Source organism: Hypanus sabinus, chromosome 8, assembly GCF_030144855.1.
Source record: "Hypanus sabinus isolate sHypSab1 chromosome 8, sHypSab1.hap1, whole genome shotgun sequence".
Lineage (NCBI taxonomy): Eukaryota > Metazoa > Chordata > Chondrichthyes > Myliobatiformes > Dasyatidae > Hypanus > Hypanus sabinus.
This window is the reverse complement of record NC_082713.1, coordinates 34,385,778-34,407,022: the sequence shown is the minus strand read 5'-3', so window position 1 is coordinate 34,407,022 and position 21,245 is coordinate 34,385,778. Positions and strand designations below refer to the sequence as shown.

At 38.0% G+C, this 21,245-nt stretch overlaps 1 protein-coding gene across 8 annotated transcripts in view; it reads right to left on the bottom strand.

Annotated features, from left to right (window-relative positions):
* The window catches only part of stag2b (STAG2 cohesin complex component b), a 165,706-nt gene that overhangs the window by 60,572 nt on the left and 83,889 nt on the right, over positions 1 to 21,245 (bottom strand). For all 8 annotated transcript variants that reach the window (XM_059976954.1, XM_059976953.1, XM_059976957.1 and 5 more), the window contains 8 exons: positions 16,952 to 17,103; positions 12,335 to 12,408; positions 12,099 to 12,222; positions 11,882 to 11,980; positions 10,040 to 10,119; positions 7,515 to 7,622; positions 1,269 to 1,383; positions 207 to 324 (listed from right to left, as the gene is read on the bottom strand). In XM_059976954.1, the coding sequence (XP_059832937.1) occupies positions 207 to 324; positions 1,269 to 1,383; positions 7,515 to 7,622; positions 10,040 to 10,119; positions 11,882 to 11,980; positions 12,099 to 12,222; positions 12,335 to 12,408; positions 16,952 to 17,103 (870 nt within the window). The remainder of the gene's footprint in view (positions 1 to 206; positions 325 to 1,268; positions 1,384 to 7,514; positions 7,623 to 10,039; positions 10,120 to 11,881; positions 11,981 to 12,098; positions 12,223 to 12,334; positions 12,409 to 16,951; positions 17,104 to 21,245) is intronic.

Below are 21,245 nucleotides of genomic sequence, written 5' to 3'. Positions count from 1 at the left end.
ACTTTACATTGTGATGACAGAAACATGAACACATTAATCCACCCTGGGTCTATCTTTTGAGAATAGCACATTAGTTCAAAGAACTACTACAGCAATTAAATAGTGATGTTTTCAACATATTCCATTTAACAGTTAATCTTTACAGCTCAGCTTCTTGATTTACAATATATCCAGAGTAAGAGTGGGGAAGTTTAAATAAAGTTTACCTTCTTCTCCATTGAGTGGTTCTTCTAAAAGCAGACTAGCCATGCATTCCCAATCTTTGAGTAAGTCTGGTGCACAATCCCACATGCTATCTACAAGGTAAGCAGCATGCTCGTGCAGCTGGCAATGGAAAAATAAAGCATAATTATTAAATCTAATCAAGGGATTTTGATGTAAATTAGACAAAGGAAAATGCTTTGTACAACCATCTCCAATTAATATCTGAACTCTTAGTTCTCCTTTCGCTCATATCATTTAATTTTCAATGCAATTCTGGGTTTGCCCATTTTAGAAGCAGAAGCCTTTTAAAGGATTTCAGCACAAAACCCAAGCCACTAAGCTGCACAGAAGTATTTATATATCAGGAAAACTTTCAAAGTCTGTAGTTATAATTTCATTCTTTCCTGCCCCCCTCCCCACTACAACCTAACTGGTATGAATTCAGTTTACTTTTTCATATGCAGCTGAAAGCAAATTTTGCACTGTCCATTCAATTGGAAATATATTGCTGTATATAAATGGCATAGTTCTTAACAACACTGAATATATGTTTATTGCTCTGCTGCAGTATGTTTGCAAACATTAGGATTTTGCTGGTCTGGAATACTAGAATTGAGATGACACAAGAATAATTTTGCAATCACAAATTTGAAAGAAAAAACTGACAAGTGTACTGAATGCAAGCTAGCATCATAAATTACAAAAAGATTAGCTTTGTTTGTCACTTCTAGGTTGAAACATACAGTGAAATGCATCTTTTGTGATGTGTGAAGTGTTGCTATGCTTCCAGCACCAACATCATAATATGCCCTACAACTTATTAGCACTGACGTGCATGTCTTTTTGGAATGTGGAAGCAATGAAATGGACTGGGAAATTCTACTCACCCCCCCAATCCAAAACTAATCATCGCAAAAGATGTCGTAATTAATTATTACATCAAAAAATTTAGATCTAGAGATCATAAACTACATTAAATTATAATTCAAATCTTTATTCCAATTAGCAAGCCACATACACATTGAAGGGATGCCATAATTTGTGAATTATAATTGAGAACTTACCTCACTCTCTAAAAAGAAAAATACCAGTGTCTTGATAAGCTTTGCATTTGGGCTTTGTCTTCCTTTTCTTTTTACTGCTACTTCATCAGAATCAGATTCTTGATGACTGAAAAGTCTTAAAAGTAATAATAAAATACTAATAAAAATAATAAAATACTGTAATAGAACAAAAAAATCATATTTTTAAAATATTTCGATTCATTGAGTACTATAGCACAGAAACAAGTCCTTTGGTGCATCTAGTGCATACTCACCCAATCTACTGGTTGGTCCCATCCAACAGCACCTGGACAATACGCCTGCAATATTATCTATGTATTGATGGATAATACATGGATTATCCATGTATTGATCCAAACTTCTCTGAAATGTTTAGCTAAAACCCGTTTCTACCATTCCCACTTATTTTACGACTTAAAATTATTTTCCATTATTCCCTATTTGGTGAGAGGAAATCAGTGAGCCTGAGTACGTGCTTGCTGAGGTAAAAAGGTAAGGTCAGTAGGTTCTTTTTCATTTATTCTGACTAATCTGGGATCAGGTAATGGGGGAGACAGTTAGAGCAGTGGTGTGCTCCGTATGCAGTATGTGGGAGGTCAGGGTCAACACAGTTGTCCCTGATGACCACACCTGCAATAGGTGCATCCAGCTGCAGCGCCTATCAGACCGAGTTAGGGAATTGGAGCAGGAGCTGGATGAACTACGGATCATTCGGGAGGCAGAGGCAGAGATAGGTAAGAGTTATCGGGAGGTAGTCACACCAAAAAGACAGGAGGTAGGCAAATGGGTGACAGTCAAGAGAGGCAGGGGGAGCAGACAGAGAGAGCAGAGCACCAACAGTAAGTTCACATCAACAGTAAGTATACCGTTTTGAATACTGTTGGTGAGGATGACCTACCAGGAACAAGTTGCAGTGGTCCTGTCTCTGGCACTGAGGTTGGACATTCGACTAGGAAAGGGAGGAGGGAAGAGCAGGGAGTGGTAGTGATAGGGGATTCTATAGTCAGAGGGGTGGATAGGAGATTTAGTGGGGAAGATCAGGAGTCTCGGATGGTATGTTGCTTCCCTGGTGCCAGGGTCCGAGACATCTCAGACCGGATGCAGGTTATTCTCGAGAGGGAGGGCAAGAATCCAGATGTTGTGGTCCATGTAGGGACCAACGATGTGGGTAGGATGAGTGAGGGGGTCCTGCGTAGGGAGTTCAAGGAGTTAGGTGCGAAGAGCAGGACCTCCAGGGTAACAATCTCAGGATTGCTACCTGTGCCACGTGCAAGTGAGGCAAGGAACAGAAAGATTATACAGATTAATACGTGGCTGAGAGGATGGTGCAGGAGGGAGGGCTTCAGGTTTTTAGATAATTGGGCTTTGTTCCAGGGAAGGTGGGATCTGTTCCGAAGGAACTGCATTCTTGCAGGGAAGTTTGCTAGTGCTTCTTGGGGGGGGGGGGGTTTCAACTAAATTTGCAGTGGGCGGGGATCCAGAATGAGAGAGAGGATAGCGAGATGAAGAATAAAGGACAGGTGGGGACTACACGGTCCCAGAATATTAAGTGTGTAGTAGAGAAAGGAGAGGCGGAACAAGTGATAGGGAGGACACATGGACAGAGGGATGGTCTGACGGAACATGGAGTTAAATGTGCAGAAGCAATAAGTAAATTTAGGAAGGACAACAAAATTCTAGGGGTGTATAGCCCGATGGGAGTTTGGGGAGCTGGGTTAAGCACAATAGGCAGAGATTCAAACAGAGAGGAGAAATGGGCTAAAAATCTATATCTGAATGCACGAAGTGTCAGAAATAAGGCGGATGAGCTTGAAGCTCAGATGCGAATGGGTAACTATGACGTTATTGGGATAACGGAAACATGGTTGAATATATAAGGCTACGTGCTATCATAGGGACAGAAATGTGGGCAGAGGGGGTGGGGTGGCCCTGTTGGTGAGGAATGAGATTCAGTCCTTTGCAAGGGGGGACATAGGATCAGGAGAAGTGGAGTCTGTGTGGATAGAATTGAGGAACAATAAGGGCAAAAGGACCCTAATGGGTGTTGTCTATAGGCCACCAAACAGTAGCATGGATATTGGGTGCAAGTTGAATAAGGAGTTAACATTGGCATGTGGCAAAGGTAATGTTACAGTAGTTATGGGGGATTTCAACATGCAGGTGAACTGGGAGAATCAGGCTGGTGCTGGACCCCAGGATAGGAAGTTTGTAGAGTGCCTAAGGGATGCATTCTTGGAACAGCTTGTACGAGAGCCGACCAGGGACAAGGCTATTCTGGATTTAGTGTTATGTAATGAACAGGATTTGATAAGCGATCTTGCAGTAAAGGAGCCAATAGGAGGTAGTGATCACAATATGATAAGCTTTTATCTGCAATTTGAGAAGGATAAGGGCAGCTCAGAGGTGTCAGTGTTGCAGATGAACAGGGGAAACTATGGAGCCATGAGGGAGGAGCTGGCCAAAGTTAACTGGACGGATATTCTAGCAGAAAAGACAGTGGGATAGCAATGGCAGGTATTCTTGGTAATAATGCACAAGGTGCAAAATCAGTTCATCCCCTGGAGAAAGAAGGATTCAAAGGGGGAAAAGGGCCTCAGTGGATGACAAAGGAAGTCAGACATTGCATAGCATTAAAAAAAAGTATGACAGTGAGTGGGAGGACAGATGATTGGGAAATTTTTACGGAACAACAGAATTTAACTAAAAAGGCAATACAGGGAGAAAAATTGAGGTACGAACGCAAGCTAGCCAGGAATATAAAGGAGGATAGCAAAAGCTTTTTTAGGTATGTGAAGAGAAAGAAGATAGTTAAGAACAATGTTGGGCCCTTGAAGAATGAATTGGGTGAAATTGTTATGGGAAACAGAAATAGCAGAAGAATTTAAAAGTACTTTAGATCTATCTTCACTAAGGAAGACACAAGCAATCTCCCAGATGTATGGATGGGCCAAGGACATAGGGTAACAGAGGAAATGAAACAGATTGACATTAGGAAGGAAACAGTGATGAGTGGACTGATGGGACTGAAAGCTGACCAATCCCCAGGTCCAGATGGTCTGCATCCTAGGGTACTAAAGGAAGTATTGGTAATCATTTTCCAATGTTCCTTAGATTCAGGATCAGTTCCTGAGGATTGGAGAATGGCTAATGTTATCCCGCTTTTTAAGAAAGGAGGGAGGGAGAAAACAGAGAACTATCGACCTGTCAGCCTAACATCAGTAGTGGAGAAGATGCCAGAGTCCATTATTAAAGATGAAATAGTGGCATATCTAGATAGCAGTGATAGGATTGGGCCAAGCCAGCATGGGTTTACCAAGGGTAAATCATGCTTGACTAATCTATTGGAGTTGTTCGAGGATGTAACCAGGAAATTAGACGGGGGAGATCCAGTGGATGTAGAGTATCTCAATTTTCAGAAGGCATTTGATAAGGTCCCACATAGGAGATTGGTGGGTAAAATCAAAGCTCAGGGCATCGGGGGGAAGACATTGACATGGATAGAAAACTGGTTGGCAGATAGAAAGCAAAGGGTAGCGGTGAATGGGTGTTTCTCAGAATGGCAGGTGGTGACTAGTGGGGTGCCACAGGGCTCGGTATTGGGACCACAGCTGTTTACGATTTAGATGAAGGCATTGAGAATAACATCAGCAAGTTTGCAGATGATATTAAGCTGGGTGGCAGTGTGACATGTGATGAGGATGTTAGGAGAATTCAGGGTGACTTGGATAGACTGGGTGAGTGGGCAGATACTTGGCAGATGATGTTTAATGTGAATAAGTGTGAAGTTATCCACTTTGGGAGTAAGAACAGGAAGGCAGATTATTATCTGAAATGTGTAAAGTTAGGTAAGGGAGATATACAAAGAGATCTAGGAGTCCTTGTTCATCAGTCACTGAAGGTGAATGAGCAAGTGCAGCAGGCAGTGAAGAAGGCTAATGGAATGTTGGCCTTTATTACAAAGGGAATTGAGTACAAGAGCAAGGAAATCCTCTTGCATTTGTACAGGGCCCTGGTGAGACCACACCTGGAGTAATGTGTACAGTTTTGGTCTCCAGGGTTAAGGAAGGACATCCTGGCTGTAGAGGAAGTGCAGCGTAGATTCACAAGGTTAATTCCTGGGATGTCAGGACTGTCTTACGCAGAGAGGTTACAGAGACTGGACTTGTACACGCTGGAATTAAGGAGACTGAGAGGGGATCTGATTGCAACATATAAGATTATTAAGGGATTGGACAAGATAGAAGCAGGAAATATGTTCCAGATGCTGGTAGAGTCCAGTACCAGAGAGCATGGTTTGAGAATAAGGGGTAGGTCATTTAGGACAGGGTTAAGGAAAAACTTCTTCTCCCAGAGTTGTGGGGGTCTGGAATGCACTGCCTCGGAAGGCAGTGGAGGCCAATTCTCTGGATGCTTTCAAGGAGCTAGATAGGTATCTTATGGATAGGGGAATCAAGGGATACGGGGACAAGGCAGGAACTGGGTATTGATAGTAGATGATCAGCCATGATCTCAAAATGGCGGTGCAGGCTCAAAGGGCTGAATGGTCTACTTCTGCACCTACTGTCTATTTCCTCTTGTCAGTATGTAATGCCATCAAAAATCTCTATGCACCAAATGCACAGCTATATTCTAATGTTTGAACTTATCGGCTCACTAATAGAACTTCTTTGAAATTACTGCCATTCAAGTGGAGAAAAGTCCTACAAATTCAGTTTCATAAGGCTAGTTTGACAATTAGCAAAGTTGCACGTGGCAAGATGAACAGCAATTTTAAAAATTCATTTCTGTGGGCTTCACATAAATATAAAGCTGTGCTTCCTAATATTGTCAATAGTAATTATTAGCAAAGAAAATCAACAGATTCACAGCAGCAAAATTTGAAAATGCAAGATGTCTTAACCTGAATCCTATGAGGAAAACATAAAAGTTTGGATACAATCAATTATTTTAAAACAAGGGTGAAAAGTCAGAGCAATGCCTTAACTCACTGCATCAGGAAAATCATGTTCAGAAACTAGTTATAAAATTTAAGATCAGTAGTGATTCAGGTTGGAACAAACTCAAGACATAAAACTGAAATCAAGTTGCACTTCTCTTATGATAGAGAAATATTACTGCACTCAACTAAAAATTAGATTGACCAACCAAATCAAAGGACTTCAGAGTTCTTCTTATGCTCTTGTCACTGATCAAAAGTGTAAGAATCTCTTTTTTCAGTCCTTAAGAATATTTGTTGCAACACAATGTTTAACTACACTAGATCTGAAAGTCAAGGGCTCTGATATTTCCCTCTTACATCTTCCATAGAGAATCAACTATAACACACTAGTCACTCTAAACTCAATTGTCTACTTCCTTCATAATACAAGAACAATTTTGTCACAATCTGCAGTGCAATACTAACATGCAGACCACTGTTATCTACTAAACCAGAGTTAAATAAAAAAACAAAAAAGAAGTTTCACCATCAGAATACATAGTCCTGCATTTTTTGTGCAATCCAATATGTATTATAGGAAAAAGTAACTGCGTTATAAGAGAATACAATACATGAGAATATCGGAGGAAGGTTAAGATAGCTTGGTATTTGAAATCCAACCCACCATTCAATGATTGTCTGCTGCATGCCTCAATTCTTCATCTATGATTTTGACGTTCTCAGTTCTGAAATGCCCTAATCTTTCAAAGATTCATCTACTCCACTTTAAGTACCTCCAAAGACCTAGCCTCCACAATGCTCTGAAGAGAGAATTCCAGAGATCTCCCTTCGTAAGAAGAAACTCTTACAAGCCTCAGTTTTAAACCAAGAGTTTCTGCAGATGCTAGAAATCCGGAGTAATACATTTTAAAATGCTGGATGAACTCAGCAGGTCAGGCAGCATGTATGGAGAGGAATGAACAGTTAATGTTTCAGGAAAAGACCCTTCATCAGATCCTGATGAAAGGTTTTAGCCCAAAACACTGACTGTTTATTCCTCTCTGTAGATGCTGTCTGGCTTGATGAGCTCCCCCAGCATTTTTGTGTCATTCCATTTTAAATGTCTTATATTACAACCATGTTCAAGGCTCTATCACAGAGGAAAATTTTCAATATTTACACTGCCAATACTCTTACAGGACCTTATGTTTCAAAAAGATCACCTCGCTTTCTTTTAAAGGCTAACGACTACAGATCCAACTTCTTTAGATGCTCATGATGAAGTTATGAAATTATTTCCTTCTTCACATATCAGTTTTCATTCTTACTTTTTATAGAGAAATTCTCCTGCAGCCACAGCAACTGGTCGATGAGCTGAGTAAACCAAGTGATAAACATTTTCACAGTCCTCTGAAGTCAAAACATCATCACTACCCCTAAAGTAGAAAATTAAGACAAATTAAGAAAAATTGACTAAATTTTTCAATTCAGTGAATTCAAGAAAATGCTTTGTTTTTATTTCTCCAACACCTTTGGTAGCGTTAATCACTATTATTACAACTGAAACTATACAGGAGATTCAGCAATGATTTCTCTTATCATACAACTAACTTACATAAATGTCCAGTGTCCATTGCAGTTAATTCATTAACTGTTTAAAAATAAATAATAGTTGCATTTGAAGACTAACAAAAAAAAGTTGCTTACTGCTAAGAATGTCATAAATTATACACAAAATTTACAATTAAATCAAATATTTAAGAAAAATAAAACCCAAAATCTGATTAGCAGCTTTTTTTTTTAAATGTCTCAGTGCTTCATTTTAATCATCATTCCAATATCAGGAAACACAGCTGCTCTGGTAAAATTATATCAAGGGGGTGGAGGTGGGGCGAGCAATCAGGATAGAAGATCATTCTTTAAGGAACGAATGGAAGAAATGGAATACCTTCCATTTTGAATTGTGCACTAACGAAAAGCTAACTAATGTTAAGGAACCTATAAGGAATAGTAAACAATGAATTTTATGAAAAATTAAACAATCTGAAATTGGGGTCTTTTATCTCAATAAAGGATAAAGCAGGATTTGGTTTTGCTAGACTTGAAACCTACATTAAAAAGTATAAGAACTTAAACAAGCAATGGCAAACATTTAAAGGTTTATTTTCGAAGAGCTTACAAGTGATATATCCTTGTAAAGAAAACTATCCCTGCTGGAATGGTGTCCCAATGTGGTTATCCAGAGAAATTAAAGATAATCAATAATGTTGCTAAAATACAGTAAGCTTGAAAATTTTAGAAAGCATGGAACTTTATTGAGCAAAGGTGGACCAAAGCAATGTGAAGGAAAGGGAAATATAAGGCTACATAAGCAAAGTACAAAACAGATTGCAAGAACATTTGAAATGCATAAGATAAATTAATGTGGGTACCTTAAAGAGATATCAGAAGGCAAAAAAACGGCAGAGAGTTTAAACTAATATGTTCTGTTTGACTTAGCGGAATTTGAAAGCCACAGAACTAAAATGAGTGAAATCAGCAGAATATAAAAAAATAATTCTGAAGATATTAATGTGACAAAAATCAAATGGCTCCTTCTGTATTTGAAAAAGATATAAAAATACGGAAAATATTTTATCTTTTTGAATGCCAGAACAGGTATGACACTGAATGGCTAGCTCTTGCTTTTCTTTCTCAAGCATATTTGTGGGCTGCTGTAAAGAAAGATACCGCTAAGATGTTGTATGAGGGAGAGAAATTATAAACCAAAATGTACTGAATAGGATATATTATAATGAGGTACTGTATATTGGTGAAGACAGATGAAATTAAAAGAACAAAAGGCTTGGTATTAACTTTTAATACTTAAACAGTTTATCTGAATTCCCCAGTTAAGATGTAGAAGTAATCTGATTGAGGATGCTAACACGCACACTCTGAATTGAACTCCAAACTCTGACTCCCTGAGCCATAATAGCATTTTGTAAATCGCTACAGTACCGTGGTGGGAAAGATGAACATCAATATCAGCATAGTGATACACTCTCTTCCCATTCATGATATGAAAAAAATTGAATTGGAAGAATTATTTTATCAAATACTGTTGCATAATCGAAAAATTTTTTAAATTGACATATGTGGCATCAAAGCAGAAGTGACCATAAGCAATACTGATGCCTGAATTGTAGCATCAGTGACATGGGTGTGAATCTCCTGAGATACCACAGCATAGAGGAAGAAATCCCAAGATAATTACAGAATGAGACCAGCAGGTATTTTAGACCAAAGGGCAGAATTAGAGCTGACACATTTAGCTAACCTTAATCCAAAATTTGAAGTGTTAGATTTTAAAAAACTGTGTACTTCATAAAATATTATGAGCATCAGTTTTTAAAAGAATAGAAAACTCTTTAGTCTTCCAAGTGATTCATCAGAGGAAGAGAAGAGATTTGAATAGGCACTAGAGTGGCGCAGAATGCCGATAATGTAATTGCAGAAGTTCAAAGGAAACTCTGAATAATAAAGTCAGGGACATTTAAGTAACATGAACAGATTAAACAGAATCAACTTGACCAGAAAAGAGACTATTAAAACTTATTTTCTGAAAGCACAAGGAATGTAAACGATTATATATTCATTAATACACTCAAGATGGAGTATAAATTTTAAAAATGTTCTAAATATACAAAGTCTGAAATAAAATTAACCTTGATATCTCCCACCTAACATATTAGTAGTCATATGATTCATCTCAATTGGCATTGTAACATGCAAACATCTACTCACTGCAAAAGATTTTTTAAAGAGTTGATTACCAAAACTGATCCAGTGAAAGGTAACCATTTCTACTTACTGCAGGACAAGTGTAAGTAGTTTTATTGCTTGTACAGCAACTTCATATTCTTTATCCAGAGTCATAGAAACAATTCTATCCTAAAAACAAATGACATTTTATAATGCAGAAAAGGTTCAAAATTACATGCACCTTTAATTGTTATTGCAGCTTGCTAGAAAAATAAATCTGAGACAGCTCAATTTGATTAATAATGCTCGTTTCCAAACACTCGTTACAATAACAAATGACATTAATTGGTCATTACAAATAAACACAGTTGGTATTCATGATAAAGAAATTACCATGTAAAACTACTTTCCACACTGGACCGTCTGTGTTCCAATTAACTGAAAATTGCAAGAAATTTTGCCTTGGACAGAAAGTATACTACCCCAATAATATTATGTGGCAATTTGCCATTAAGTGATATTTGTAATAATTATGGATGCAGTATCTATGACAAATCTCTATTCTGTGAGAATCTTAAGTAATTGCCTTAATTAAAAGGTTTGAAAATTGCATTGTGGTGTTTTAAACCTAGATGTCATCTTAAACTCTGGATTCTGAAAGTTTATGAGGGGTATGGAAATGAATGGAGATAAAAATCAGCCTCTTGCTGCAGAATGTAAACATGCAGTATGATATTTTGTACTATATTTTGAAAATTCATGTTCTTCAAGTTCAATAGAATTGAACTGCTAGAGAGGGCTAAGCATGAATGTAATATATATTACAAAATGTATCATCAGGCACAAGGACAACTTCTACCCGTTATATTACTATTGAATGGTTTCCTAGCAAGGAAAGACGGACTCTTGAACTCAATATCTACCCTGTTATGCCCTTGCATCTTACTGTCAATTTGCAGTATGCAAAACAAGCTTTTCATTATATCTCGGTACATGTGACAATAACAACCAATTACAATTCCATATAACATTTTTCTTTTTGTGCATGTGAACAATGACAAATTTCTTTGTAATGTTTTGCAACAGTTAAAAAAAGTTGGCATCAACAAGTATGGTCATCATAAATAAAATCTAATTTTGAATCAACATTAGCTTGTAAGAAGATTTGTTCTGATGAATAAGCAGAAAAGATGCCAGAATCCAGTTGCAATTTGAAAGAATTTTTTATTTATTGATTTTTCAGTGTGACGGCATTTACTGCCCGTGCATAATTGGTCCATAAGTCTGTTACGAACCACTACAGTCCTTTTGGAGAAGATACTCTAGTGTCTAAGCAATGTTTTTGGATAATGGATTACAGAATTTAGCTCAGGCCATGAATTAATGCCAAAATATTTCCAAATCAGTGTAATATTTGACAGTATAACATTAAGGTGTTGGTGTAAGCATGCACTTTGTCTTAGCCTTTTTTGGTAAGTCACATACAGTACTTGGCACATGCTGATGTAAAAGCGCAAGCAACTGCAATGCATCTTGTAAGTGGTATATGTTATAGCTACTGTGCACTAGTAAAGGAGGAAATGAATGATTAGGGCTGCTTTTCTATAACAGTAATGTAGACTTGGAGCATCTGGATAGCACTACCACCTTACAGCTCTGACTAGAAAACATGGCGAACAGTGTAAATATTTCAAAACAGCATTTTAGACTACACATGTTAACATAGTTTTCTTCAAGATGCTAGGAATTGTATAGCTATATGCTACTACACAGTATAATTAACAGATTATACTTACAGTATTATAACAGAAGATATATAAGTGTCAGGGAATAAACACAAATTTTATAGAAGAGTGCTTAGGTGTAAAATTTTACCACACAATAACCAAAGCACAACTTTAAAAAATAATTTACTATGAATGTATTTTTATAAAATTTGATGTCAACTAACCTTGAAACGACTTGTAAATAGTTCAAGCTTTGGAATGAGCTCTCTGTTGTAATAGAGACCTTGTAAAGCTATTAAACATTTGAGCCTTACTTCACCTTGCTGAAAAATAAAGTATACTTCTAAGCACACCACAATATTGAGGGGTAGGAATTCAATCAAATGTCTGCATTTGCTACATATTATCTGCACAGAACATCTAAAATAATGGACAATTTACCTTATCGTGCATGGTCCATCCCACATACTTCAAATAGCTGTCATTTAAGAAGGCATCACTATACATTTTCATCCAAACTCCTATCTCTTCAATGCAGACAGCTCTTATCTCAGATATTGCATCACTTGATGAGATAAAAACAAACAAAACCAAGATAAAACAATCCATCTCTGTACAGGATTGCTCTTCTTTGGACTGCAAAAATTAAATTGAAATACCAACAAAAAGTTTCTTACCGATATCGATGCACAAACACCCCCTTAAAAATGGCATTCATCATATTTTCAATTTCATCTTGATTTTCTTGAAGCTAGGAAAGAACAGGCAAAAATATGTTTACTAATGTTATGAATTAATCTTAAAGCTAATTTTCACAATCAGAAGAAAAAGTTCTTCTTTGGGTACACAAGATTGCACCAGTACAAGCAACACCTAAAACTATGTTTATTATGAAATGCATTTTCCCCTCTGGAGTTCCCACTTATATTTACATATGAAACAAAATGTACCATGAACTAGACCATTTATTAGCCTAAAAGAAATCTAAATTGCCTGCGATTTCAAAAGTAAACATAACACAGATTAAACCAGCTGGAAATTGATATTTTATAATAGAATATCTATTGATTAAATAACAAAACCTCTTTTAAAAAATAACATTTGCTCATCTTACTGGTTGACAGTATTAAGTTATAGCTTAATAAAAAGGCTTCTTTACAGTGAGTCTATAAGCATTCTTGCATTAAAAGTGCAGAATACTTTCCACATTCCTTAATTAGTACAAGGCCAAATAATCAAGAAAAATCATCCAAACAGTCCACTAGATTGGCATTTCATCAACCATACTACATATTCAATCCCTCTTTTACAGCATAAAATAACTGATTTTCTAGCATGATGTAGAAACTTATTGTATTAGTCATATCAAAAAAGACAACTGTCAGAATCTGAAAGGGGGGGGAATAGATGGATGTCAAACATTTTGAGAAAAATCACAAATTAAATCTGTAAAAACAAAAATCAAATTTCAAATAACTCTTATAACAATGCCCCCTCATTCAAGACTTCCACATGTGGAATTATTTTAATATCAATGTTTGTCATACCCCTTATGGATTTTCTATGTTTCATTAGACTACATATCATTCTTTGAGTTCCTAAAAGAATAGATCTAACTTGGTGGCCAATTGTTATTAGGACAACCCTTTCAGGAATCAGCCAAGTAAATCTCTGGTGAATTACTTCCAATGCTAGAAAATCCTTTCTTAAATAAGAATACATAAACTACGCACAGTACTCCAGGGTTAGCCTCATCTATATACAAGTGTAACAACACTTCATTAATTTTAAAGCTTCAAAACACAAGTAATAAAGTGTTGCAAGGATGCAGAACTGGGCTGAGAAGTGGTAGATGGAGTTCAACCCTGAGAAGTGTGAAGTGATTCACTCTAGAAGGTCAAATTTGAAGGCAGAATATGAAGATAATGTTTTGATTCATATCAGTGTGGAGGAACAAAGGGATCTTGGGAGTCCAAAGCTGTCGTACATGTTGATATAAGGGCTAAGACGGTGCATGGTGTATTGACTTTCATTAGTCAAGTTCAAAAGCCACGAGTTAACATTGCAGCTTGATAAAAACCTGGTTTAGACTACAACTTGGAATATTATGATCAGCTCTGCTTGCCTCATTATAGGAAGGGTGCGGAAGCTTTAGAGAGGGTACAGAAGATATTGACCAGGATGTTGCCTGGATTAGAGAGTGCGTCTATTAGAATAGGTTGAGTGAGCTAGGACTTTTTTCTTTGGAGTGACGGAAGATGAGAAGTGACTTGATAGAGGTACAAGATGATGAGGCAGATTCAATGGATAACCAGATTTTTCCCCCAGGGACAGAAAAGGCTAATACCAGGGGGCACAATTTAAATACAATTGGAGTAGGTTTTTGGAACTTGGATGACAGAGTTAAGTTCTTTACAGAGAGTGGTAAGTGTGTGGAACACCCTGCCAGGGCCAGTGGTAGACGCAGGCACATTCTGGCCATTTATGAAGCTCTTGGACTGGTACATGAATGATAGAAAAGTAGAGAGCTATGTTGAAGGGAAGGCTTAGATTAATCTTAGAGCAGGTTAAAAGGCTGGAACAAGATTGTGGGCCAAAGCACATGTACTATGCTGTAATGTTATATGTTGTAAAGGCCAATCTGCAACTTGCCTTCTTAACAACATGCTCTACAAACATGTTTTTGTGTATGCTTTATGCTAAAGAACACATAATTGTTCTGTATTCTAATCATTTGCAGTTTCTCTTCAATTTGCCAGTGTCTTTAACTCCACTCAACAAATTGCACAATCCTGTATTTTTCCACACAAAAAACTTTTGCCATGTTCTTGCCTATCCATTCAATCTATGAGTCTTAACTATTCAGTTGTAGTCTAAGTCTAAGCCTCACTTTTTTCCCCATTTCAGTGATGTGGGCTTCTCAGTCAGCATTTGTTGGCCATAGCTAATTGCCCTCAAGAAGGTGGTGGTGAGGTACCTTCTTGAAATTCCTTGAGGTATGGGAATAACCCAATATGCTGTCCTCCAGGTCCCCCACTTATGAAGTGCCAGTAACACTATATTTTTTACTTTTTAACTTGTGCCATGAATTTTTCACATAACCCAATAGGTTCCAAAGGCATTGCTAGTTCCTGAGAACAAGTCTTTAATATGGCTCTTTGGGAACAAAGTTCAAAGTGAATTTATTATCCAAGTAAATAAATGTCACTATATACAACTGAGATTCATTTTCTTGCAGGTATACTCAATAAATCAGTAACAGCCATAATAGAATCAATGAAAGGCCATACCAACCTGCTGTTCAATCAGTGTGCAAAAGGCAACAAACTGTGCAAATCATAAAGAAAAATAATAGAGTAAACAATAAATATCCAGAAAAGTGACTCCAGAAGTTGTGGGCACATTTCAGTGATGGGACAATTGAAGTTATTCCCTTTGATTCAAGAGCCTCATGGTTGTAGGGTAATAACTGTTCCTGATACTGGTGGTGGAGTTGTGAGGCTCCTGTACGTTCTTCCTAATGGCAGCAGTGAGTAGGGAACTTACCCCTGGTGCTAGGGGTCCCTGATGATGGATGCTGCTTTCCTTTCACAGTCCATGCAAATTTGTTCAATGGTGGGGTGGGGAGGGCTTGACCTGTGATGGACTGGGCTGTAACCACTACTTTTTGTTGGATTTTACATTCAAGGACATGTGATTCCATACCAGGCTGTGATGCAGCCAGTCAATATACTCTCCACCACACATCTATAGAAGTTTGTTAATGATCAACATCATTAAAAACGTTTTTGGCTTTGTCTTAAACCATCTTCGAGGATGATGTGCTTTTGTGGCCTCTGCTTCCTGCTTTACTGTCCACCACCATTTACAACAAGAAACTGTAGGATTACAGAATTTTAATTTGAAAAGTACATTTATGGTCACATACTTCTTCATACTGTATGCCATTTAGCAATTATGCATTTTTTGTGGAAGCATCAGAGATTGCCATTTCAACTTTAAATGTGTCTAGTGCTGTTACCTGAATGGCATGTTGCGCTCCTTATTGATCCCCGGCCATCAAAGTAATTGTATATTGATGAAAACCTATGAGTTTACAAACTGTGATGGTGTATATGATGACTGTTGGTCCAAAGCAATTCCTGATGCTCCAGTTTTAAACTGCCTGAGACTCCCATTGAACATGCTAGTGGTAATCTCAGTGTAAAGATAGGCCTTTAACCCCACCAAGGACTGCAAAGAGGTCAATTCCACCAATACTATAATGAACCGAAGCTTTTACCAGAGAAGTTGGTGATGTACAAATCAAATAGATTTATCCCTTAATAGATGTACTCAATGCCTGTTACAGATCCAATCTGGCAGCCACATTGTTCTGATACTTCTGTCATGGGCAGCAGGTCCCCTCAGAATACAGAGTGCAATCTCTGCTTTTACTGCTTTATTCTTCTTTCAAGTGTTGTTCAATGAGGATTAGCACTGATTTATCAGCCAAGGCAAAATGGTGGTTATCAAATTTGGGTTTTCTATTTGAGCTAATGCTTTGAGATTTTAATGAAGTCTCGATTAAAGTTGTAAATTTATTGCTCCTGCACATCACCAGCCCTTTGGTCGGGCTGTCGTATTAATGCAATAGGGAGAACCTTTGGATTGTGACGGAAAAGCCTGCCACATTGTCTGTAAGATATGATTTTCAAGAACTATTTTGAAATATTGTTTGGCAAGAATATGGGATAGCTCCTCTGATCTAAACACGAACCCCAAAGATCTGTGAAGTGGTCGATGCAATTTCCAAATATGACACTAAGATCTGTCATATATACTAACCAGTTTTATTCTTACCCTACTCCAAAGTAATAGCTGTGATGAAAATGAGTAGTATGCAAGGTCATTTCACGGGGTATTTAGGAGTTAACCACTGATGAATGTGGGTTCTAATTTCTAACCCTAAATTACATTAGTCAAGCAGATAAACTCTGAAGACAGAACAAGACTTTTATTGTCATAATTTCTAATCACATTTTAGAAAATATTCTAGATCAAGAATTGAATTTAAATTCTACAGCTGCATCTCTGGAATTTATACACTGGTCTTGAGACTGTCAGAAGTGCACCACCAAAATATCCACAAAGCATCACAAAAAATTCATTTTAAGAGCAGAAAAAAAGACAAAAATCAGTTAACCCAGTTGAGTTTCTTAATGGGAGCAAAGAATTACATGCCACATACTGACATACCAAACCATAACATATGTATGTATGTATGTATGCAACTACATAAATATTTGACTAACCTCTTTCCTTTTCTGTAACAGGAGCTCCAACCTGTCATTGGCTCTTTTGCCAAGAATTTTATTTCTTTCAGATTCATATTGCCGCTGGGTGTTGTCCATGTTGATACTTAAATTTAATGCCACATTTACTAGTGCCGTCATCAGCTTCATAGCTGCAGAAGGTATGGAGTGTACAGATTCAATAATAAACACAGCAGACATGCTTAAGAATTTCATTAATAGTCACAACCAAAATAAAACAGAAATTGCAGAAGTCAACAAATTTCTCGATGACTTTAACACCAAATACTGTGAAAACATTTAACACTGCAGAAAATTATGTTCCTAGTCATAAAGGCTGTTAAAGAATATGGTATTACTTTTTGTGCTCAAACTTGAAGGCCTTAAGAATTCCACTTGATTTATCCAGCAATGATAAACAAAACTTGAAGGAGACCAATGTTCAAACAATGAAAGAAATTCACCAAATCGGACCAAATGAGATCTCGCAATGTTTGGGACGGATAAGAGTTAAAACCACAAGGAAGGAGGTGAAATGAGAGGAAATAAATTGTGTAACTTATAATGAACTAAAAACAGGAAAGAATGAGATCAATTTTCTCATGTTCCATATTTGAGAAAAGTCCATCAACACCCAAGTTTTGACATATCTGAAATGTGCAAAAAGTATATTCAAATACTGTTATCAATTACAGTGGATTCCAGTTAATAGGTCCATTGGTTAATCAGGGCAGCCACTTTTTTGGGACAACTTTTGAAGCACAAAAACTAATTGAGAAATTAGTCAGGACTTCCTTTGTTTATTTGAGGTGCTAAGCTGCTTAATTTGGGACAGGAAACATGCCTAACAGTTTCTAACTGGTGGCAGTCGCATGAATTGTGCAGCCATGAAGCAGTACACTGCGCTTAGAGCAAACAATTTTTAAATAGTGTCTGTTGTGTGTGTGTGTTCAAAAACAGTGACAGTGAGAAATCAGCAGTAAAACATTTTGCTCACTGCGGTTTCAAGCATTCAGGCTTGGAGGTAACAGGAACAACTGAGAATGAAAATAAAATGATTTTACTGTATTTCAACAAATTAAGAACTACAAAGAATTTTAAGGTATCAACAATCATCTTGAATGTTACAATGAAAACAAAGCTTTGGAGGATGTAATAGTCAAAAGCATTGTATAAAGGAAGTACATTCTCTGCACTAGGTGTCTGCTAATTTTGTTCATTTGAATTGAATTGAATTGACTATTTCTTACATCCTTCACATACACGAGGAGTAAAAATCTTTACGTCTCCATCTAAATGTGTGATGTGCAATCATAGTAATTTATAATAAATAGAACAGTCAATGTAATATAGAATACACTCAAGTCAGCATGAGTTCATTAGTCTGATGGCCTGGTGGAAGAAGCTATCCCGGAGCCTGTTGGTCCTGGCTTTTATGCTGCAGTACCGCTTCTCGGATGGTAGCAGCTGGAATAGATTGTGGTTGGGATGGCTTGGGTTCCTAATGATCCTACAGATCCTTTTTACACACCTGTCCTTGTAAATGTCCTGAATCATGAGAAGTCATCATTTAGTCTAACAAAAGAACATGGCAGTGTGTCAGTTGTCCATCGCACCCAATAATGACAGTGAAACCTGTGCGCAAGTTTTTGAAGCGGAAAAGCCATTGCACTGGTACAGTTCCACTTTCTTGACCTCGGAAGTTCAGGTCCAGTGGTACGAGTAGTCATCACAAACTAGGGTCTTCCTTGTCTGCAGTGAATAACTATGACTTCTGTGTCTTATCATGCTCTTAACTCTCTACAAAGCATTGAAAAACTGCTTTCTTCACTGTTGGATCTCACTGTTGTTCTCATCTGCCCAGTCCATCAGAGCTGACTTCAAATGCCAGGACAGGTATGTCCCTACTTCACCCAGGTATAAAGCCCAATGTCTATACTCACCTGGTTTAACCAACCTGTCAAACTGGTATACAAGGGAATGACTGCTGTTGTATGTAAACAGCTACTTGGAGCCTTAAGTGAGAGCTGAGTGTATGGTGGGGACCAAAGGTGAGCACACTGCTCCAGAATGAATACAAGCCCCATTCCCAGGTGTGCATCCCCACCTTGGACACCCCATACACAGCAGAATATACTGGATGAATTCCTCCATGGTAACTATTAGGAACTAATACAGTTTCATAGTACTGTAGTAGCACTGGTAGTGCTCTGCATCCACTGAAAGACAATTTTTTACTCAGTTAAAAGACTGTCTATTTTATACCTTTTCAAGTATTTCCATTAAACTTCCGACTAATTGGACAGCCACTTAATTTGGGCCAAAATGTAGAGTCTCCTATTAACTAAAATCCACTGTACTTCAATTATTTCTCATTTTGCAGCAAGAACAAAATATGCACAGACAAGCTAGTGTTCTTTTTGGTCGCTAATAAAATTAGGCATAGATACACAGCCAACAAAATGTGTTTCATCTGCTGAGGAGGAAGGCATTAAATCAAGACACTGGCATCACACAACTGTTTTACAAATAGGATACAAAGTTTAAGCCAAAGATAAATGCATAAGCAGTGAACCATGATTTTGAAGAAAAAATTTTCTGACATTTTCATATATACAAAGGGGAAATATTGTTCAAAGAATAACAATGTTACTTGTTAATGTAACTATAGAACATAGAAAACCACCAGCACGATACAGGCCTTTCAACCCACAATGCTGTGCTGAACATGTACTTACTTTTGAAAATACCTATGGTTACGCATAGCCCTCTATTTTTCTAAGCTCCAAGTATCTATCCATGAGACTCTTAAAAGACCCTATTGTATCCGCCTCCACCACCAATGCAGGCAGCCCATTCCACGCACTCATCAAAATCTGCATAGAAAAACACTTACCTCTGACATCTTCTCTGTACCCACTTCCAAGTACCTTAAAGCTGTGCCTTCTCATGTTGGCCATTTCAGCCCTGGGAAAAAGCCTCTGACTATCCACACGATCAATGTCTCTCATCATCTTATAAACCTCTATCAAGTCAACTCTCATCCTCCGACCCTCCAAGGAGAAAAGGCCTAGTTCACTCAATCTATTCTCGTAAGGCATGCTTCCCAATCCAGGCAACATCCTTGTAAATCTCCTCTGCACCCTCTCTATGGCTTCCACATCCTTCCTGTAGTGAGGTGACCAGATATGAGCACAGTACTCCAAGTGGGGTCTGACCAGGGTCATATATAGCTACCACATTACCTCTCAGCTCTTGAACTCAATCCCACGATTAATGAAAGCCAATGCACCGTATGCCTTCTTAACCACAGAGTCAACCTGCGTAGCAGCTTTGAGTGTCCTAAGGAGTCAGTCCCCAAGAACTCCTAATTTTCCACTGTGCCAAGAGTCTTGCCATTAATACTATATTCTGCCATCATATTTGACCTACCAAAAATGTATCACTTCATTGAACGCCATCTGCCATTTCTCAGCCCAGTTTTGCAACCTATCAATGTGCCGCTGTCATCTTTGACAGCCTTCCACGCTATCCACAACACCCCCAACCTTGAGTCATCAGCAAATTTACTAACCCATCCCTCCACTTCCTCATTCAGGTCACTGAAAAAATCACAAGGAGAAGGGGTCCTAGAACAGGGACACCACTGGCCACCAACCTCCATGTAGAATATGACCCATCTACAACCACTCTTTGCCTTCAGTGGGCAAGTCAATTCTGGATCCATAAAGCAAAGTCTCCTTGGATTCCACACCTCCTTATTTTCTCAATAAGCCATGCATGCGGTACCTCATCAAATGTCTTGCTTAAATCCATATACACTACATCTATTGCTCTACCTTCATCAATGTGTTTAGTCCCATCCTCAAAAAATGAAATCAGGCTTGTGAGGCACGACCTGCCTTTGACAAAGCCATGCTGACTATTCCTAATCATATTATGCCTCACCAAATGTTCATAAATCTTGCCTCTCAGGATTTTCTCGATCAACTTTCCAACCACTGAAGTTAGACTCACAGGTTTCCTGGGCTATCTCTACTCCCTTTCTTGAATAAGGGAACAACATCGGGAACCCCCCAATCCTCCGGAACCTCTCATGTTCCCACTGATGATGCAAAGATGATTGTCAGAGGCTCAGCAATTTCCTCCCTCACCTCCCACAGTATGCTGGGGTATATCTCGCCCAGTCCCGGTGACTTATCCAACTTGATGCTTTCCAAAAGCCCCAGCACATCCTCTTTCTTAATGTCAATGTGCTCAAGCTTTTCAGTCCGCTATAAGTCATCCCTACAAT